Here is a 6,000-nt window from a genome sequence, read left to right as displayed (position 1 = left end):
CCACTACCTTCCTATGACAATCAATCACTGCATAACTAGAGAATAACCATCCATCCCCAGTATGACATTAAACCCAGACATGTCGTGCACTACTAGGTTCCCCAGTAGCAACCTTCCCTAAATAACCACTGGGCAGCTTCCTAACATCTTACTACAAATCGTTACACTCCTAGTTAGTGTAGCCACAAACAACCATTCATCCATTACTTGGGTTTCAACCCTACACAATTTTACAAAACTAGCAGATATAAAAGAATGGGTTGCTCCCGAATCAAATAAAATGTGACGACCTACTTAATTTCCACTTTTTTTTTATAATATAATAAATTCAATACCACAAATCTCAGCTCAGCTGATTATAATCCACCTGAACTTGTGGGTACTAGGGATATATCAAAACACATAATGGAAGCCTAAGCAGCAGGAAACGTACAATCACAATATTATAAATACGAAAACATCCATCACATTACCATAAATACTGGAGTCACTATACCCACTGTATTTCAGTATATACATCCCAAAAACAAGATCTAGGGACATTTCCCACAAAATCCAACTGTCTCTACTAAAACTTACCCTTTAAAGAGGGCAGACAAACAACACTAGATTAGTGAGGCTTTTCCCGCTCTCCTATCTGGGGCTCCTGAAAAGTTTATAAAATTTTGGGGTGAGACACCTCTCAGTAAGGGAAATAAACTAACACTAGTGTGTGGCAACATGAGTATTACGTGTTATACATGTGTCGTATAGAAACATATTTAACGACTATTATGTCATATTTGGGAAAACATATATATCATCATAACATGGCGGAACATACTGCATTTTCATAATCATATTTCATCTCATATAGTAATAGTAATACAAAAACATTCCTGGTATGTTAGCTGACTGTTGTCATGTATTGCCCCCATATGACTGGGTTATGTGGCCCGAAAGCGGGACCTGACAATGGTTGGCCGACCATTGCTAAGTCAAAAGTATAGTTTGTAAGTCAGATGGGTCTACCAGACCTGGTCCATACACCAAGGGCACTCACACACTTCTTAAAAACCACATCGACCATCCAATCTCACACCACTCCGTACAACGGCGTTAACACAGATATCATGATCATGATGACCATGGACACATAGCAATGGTACCGTGCAAGTGCTAGCCTAGACTAAGCCAACCAGGTTCTGATATCATATAACATATACTAAAACTGTGATATATGGATATCTCATATCATTAACTATCAAATCAATCATATTATTTTGCATATATACATATATCATGAAAATCATCAGCCTGTACGCCGGTATTACACATTTTATTATAGATTGGCCCGTACGCCGACAAATCATAGCACAGCCCATATGCTGGCAAATCATTTCCATAGCTCGACACGTACGCCGACAATTCATACACATAACTCGGCCCGTACGCCGACAAATCATACATATAGCTCGGCTCGTACGCCAGCAAATATATAGAAATCTCGGCCCATACGCCAATTTTCCATTATAAAATCTGTATCATTAACACATTCCCAGAAACAGTATTTCATATTAATTTTTACTCATGCCACACTAAACAAGTTTTTCGTATATTTAACATATCATCACTTTCAACAACATTTTCCCAAATATAAATCATATATATGAATATATTTACTTTCCTAAAATCAAATGCTACATATACATACATTTTCTTAAAAAGAACTAGCTTAGTTTATCCCCTTATCTGATTCCTGAAAAGCCCATAAGAAAATCTGTCCCGCACCTGCAGGGTTACCTACTCAACACCTGGAAAACAACGTTCCCCATAATGAAAGTTTAGTATTTCTACGTATACAACGCTTTCTATAACTGTCAAATAACCAAATACTGAGTAGAAAGCCTTACCCTGGATTTGGGATGGTTTCCAACTCAGCCCCACCAACGATCCGCTCCGGCAGATTGGTAGAGAACTTTCCCATAAGCGTCGTGGTGGCTTCAGATCGTCAAACCGAGGGAAATCTAGCCCAAAATCGAAGAAAGAAGGAGAAGGAGTCGAAGGGAGGAGAGAGAGGAAGTACTGTGCAGGAAATTTTAGTCAAAAATGAATTTTAGGCCTATTTAAACTGTGGCCTTCATCAACGAGCCACGTCACCTCATCAACGAGCCCAATTATATTTTCGTGGACGAATCTCATCCTCGTCGACAAGCTCCTGTTATACCCTCGTCAACGAGGAGCTGAAAAAAATTCCTCGAGATTATCCTTTCCAAAATGCAACGTCGTCGACTGCCTCCTTCTGTTTCTGGTTTCCTTTTCCCTTTTCTTTTATTATTTAAATAACATTATTCTTCGAGTCGTTACATAAAACAATAGCTCTATTCGAAAGCAATAACATGGTACCTGTCACCACGTTTCCCGCATGCTTAGCATTTGCTGGAGTAAGGGAGTACACCCTCGCCAAAGCTGTGTTTGCCTAACAGTTCCCCCTGAGGCATCTAATTACTCCCACGGTTGTAGCTCTGTGCAGGCATATCGCTCCTTTGTGCCTAACAGTTTTGGGATATGTGGCCTGGTTTGCCACAATTGTAGCAATTACCCCAGAACGGCTGACAGTCATCGTCGTGCCATTTACGACACTTGGCGCATAGTGTGGAGGATGGATCCCCCCAAGAACTTTGTTGTTTGGTATTCTGGTGATGAACTATAATTCTTCTTCTTCTTCCACTATCCCTGTCGAGGACTAGTTTGAGAACTAGAAGATACTGACCTCTTCCTCTGTTCCTGTATCACCTCATCCCCCTGGAGGTCAGTCTCAACTATGGTGGCTTCATCCACTAGAACAGAAAACTCTCGGATCTGCAGCATCCCTACAAGCTCGCAGATGTCCTTCCTCAAACCCTTCTCGAACCTCCAAGCCTTCTCATATTCGTTCAAGACTAAGTACGGCTCGAAACGAGATAGTTCAATATATCGGGCAGCATATCTTTGCACTGTTAGAGTTCCCTGAGTCAGGCTCGAGAATTCATCAGCCTTCGCGTCACGAGTGGAAGCCGGGAAGTATCTCTAAAAAAATACCTCCTTGAATCAGCTCCAAGTCATACCAAATGGACTAATTCTTTGCTTCTCAAGCAGACTCACCCTCGTCCACCATCTTTCCGCTTCTCCTACCAGCTGAAAGGTATAATAGTGAACCTTCTATTGGTCAGTACAGTGCAAAACTTCCAATATCTTCTCGATCTTTTGCACCCAGTTCTTCGCTACTATCGGATCGGCTCCTCCCTTAAACGTTGGAGGGTGCATGCTGTAATGACCTCAATTTCTTAACATAAAATGTAACATAATAAATGAAAAAGTCAACCCAACCCCGTGGGTAACGAGGACACCTGCCAATCACGGTGGAAACCTAAGCAGCAGTAAACATAAAATCTAAATCATCCATTCATAAAACATAATACCAGAGTTTACTACAACATCATAATACTGTATTTTATATACATCCTCATAAACTAAAAAATAACTATAGGATCAAACACAAAATAATTCTAACCCTAGTACAAAATCTCACCCTCCTAGCGGGGTAATACCACTGACTCCACGGCGGCTACGACCCACCAGTCACTCAGGGTCTTTTGAAAAATTAATTAATGTTGGGGGTGAGACACATCTCAGTAAGGGAAAATAAACTAAATAAAACTATGTGGCAACATGAACATTTAATGCAATTATACATACACAATACATTTCATATATCCGTAAACATTCATCATAATATACTAAATTCTCATGTACTTTCATATTTATTAGTAAATCATAAAGTACATAAAACATCTGTTATACTAATAATACTGAAACATACTCAAGATGAATAGCTAGCTAATGTCATGTATTACCCCCCATGATGGGTTGTGCAACCCGAAGGCGGGACCCGACAATGGCTGGCGGACTATTGCCAAATCAAATATGTTTGTAAGTACAATGGGCCCGCCACACCTTAATCCGGGCTGCCAAGTGGATGTCCACACTTTACTGAAAGCCACATTGATTATCCATCTCCCATCCCCTCGTGGGATGGTTAGCACTAATCTGAATGTAGATATCTAATCTACATATAGCTACGGTACCGAACTCCTGAAATTAAACTAAACTAACATCCGGGTTCTGATAACATATAATACATGATATAATAGCGGCCTCATGCCGTTCATTTTCATAAATAAGGTCTCGCACCGAAATCATAAATAGAGCCTCGTGTCGAAATCATTTCAGGTATATACATTCTGAAAATAAATCAATTATCATATATATATTCGTCAAAATCATCGTAACATAACACATCTTTTCATAATACCTGAAAACATGCTTTGCTCGTAAAATCTTTCATATCATATTACATTTCACGTAAAATAATATTCATGCCACACATACAATGTATAAAATCATACTTCTAATTCTAAAATCATAATTTTCTGACATCTCATACATATATACACGTTTCAACATAATAGCAGTATTTTTCCTAAACGTGCATTTATTCCATAATATTCAAATATCGTAAATATTTTTAGGAAATCAATTTGCTCATAAGTAATATTAATTTGCATAAAAAGTAACTGTTTTAGTTTATTCCCTTACCTGGCTATAGAGAAAACCCCTAAAATATCCTGGTCTACCCCCCCAGTGGAACTTCCTGATCAATACCCTGAAATTGAAAATTTCCAGTATTAAACCTCAGTATTTTCGCGTGTATATCATTTCCTATAACTACCACAAGCCCAAATTTGGCTTAAAAAGTCTTTCCTCAATTTTGAGATGATTTCCAACTTACTTTCACCAACGATCCACTCTAGCAGATTTGGAGAGAACTTCCCCAGGAGCGTTGTGGTGACTTCAGATTGTCGATCCAATGTAAATCTGGCCCAAAATTGATGAGAGAGAGAGAGAGAGGGCTGAAGGGGGAGAGAGAGAGAATATAGTTTACTTAGTTGTGAAGTTAAAAATCTGGATTTTTCTATTTATAGAACTGAATTCATCAACGAAACCTTCATTAATTTCGTCAACAAAATTCAATCCTCATCGATGAAATTCAGTCGGATCAAAATGCCTTTCGATATTTCTTCGTCAATGAAATTCAGTCTTCGTCGACGAATTTTCTTAAACCTTCAGCCCTGATGATTCCCTTCCTCTTAATTATTTAAATTCCATTTTTATTCGGGTTGTCACATGTGGGTAAACCTCTCTATGGTACAACCCATGGTAGTAAAAGAATGCTCACGTCTCCTAACACTGCGCTCAATCTCCCGCATAACCTACCTTGTCAAATCCTGAGGCACAGAAGGAGATTCGTCACTTGCAGTCCCCTCGGAACCACTATCTAAGTTGTTATCCTTGGGCTCTATTCTGAAAATAGGATAGGAATTGGTTAGAATTCCTATATCATACACAGTTAACACAATCATTGAAAACTAATCATGTTAACGACAACTCTCGCGGGTCTAGGTCTATCCTACCACACCGACACGAAATCATCAATAGTTTGTCGTGGTTTTACTGAAATCGTCATTCCATGAAAAACACAGAACACTGTCAATAAGTCCCCGTCTAGCAACAAAACAAACCTAGACCTACTCTACCCATTTCCTACATCCTATACTATGGTATGTACACATAAATATGCCTAACCAAGTCTACAAGACTTATCAACCTGGTTAGCTCTGATACCAAGTTGTCATGCTCTGAACCCGAAAATCCCGCATTTTCACCATATAGATTTTCCCAAATAAGTAACCAAAACATACATACGATCGTAAACTACAGGTTTACCGATCCCGATTTCAAAAATAACTGATATAAACAGAATCCTTTTACATTTTTTCGAATACCAAAATACGAACTCTATGACTCCAAAACTACGAACCGAGTTCCCAAAACCTAAACATCAAAGAACTATACTTTACTACAATTCTTACTACTACATATATACTAAAATGAAAATGAAATCAAACCCTAACCTCGGTT

The 6,000-nt window shown here is 38.8% G+C and overlaps 1 protein-coding gene across 1 annotated transcript; it reads right to left on the bottom strand.

The window, feature by feature from the left end:
- Positions 1 to 2,709: 2,709 nt before the first annotated feature.
- On the bottom strand, positions 2,710 to 3,285 carry LOC131163537 (uncharacterized). The gene is made up of 2 exons (XM_058120130.1): positions 3,205 to 3,285; positions 2,710 to 3,048 (listed from the first exon to the last, which is right to left on the bottom strand). Exons 1-2 carry the CDS (start codon positions 3,283 to 3,285, stop codon positions 2,710 to 2,712), a joined length of 420 nt encoding a protein of 139 aa, XP_057976113.1.
- Between the last annotated feature and the right edge of the window lie 2,715 nt (positions 3,286 to 6,000).

Source organism: Malania oleifera, chromosome 9 (genome assembly GCF_029873635.1).
Source record: "Malania oleifera isolate guangnan ecotype guangnan chromosome 9, ASM2987363v1, whole genome shotgun sequence".
Lineage (NCBI taxonomy): Eukaryota > Viridiplantae > Streptophyta > Magnoliopsida > Santalales > Ximeniaceae > Malania > Malania oleifera.
Note: the sequence above shows the minus strand (reverse complement) of the source record. Positions and strands in the feature narration are given on the sequence as shown.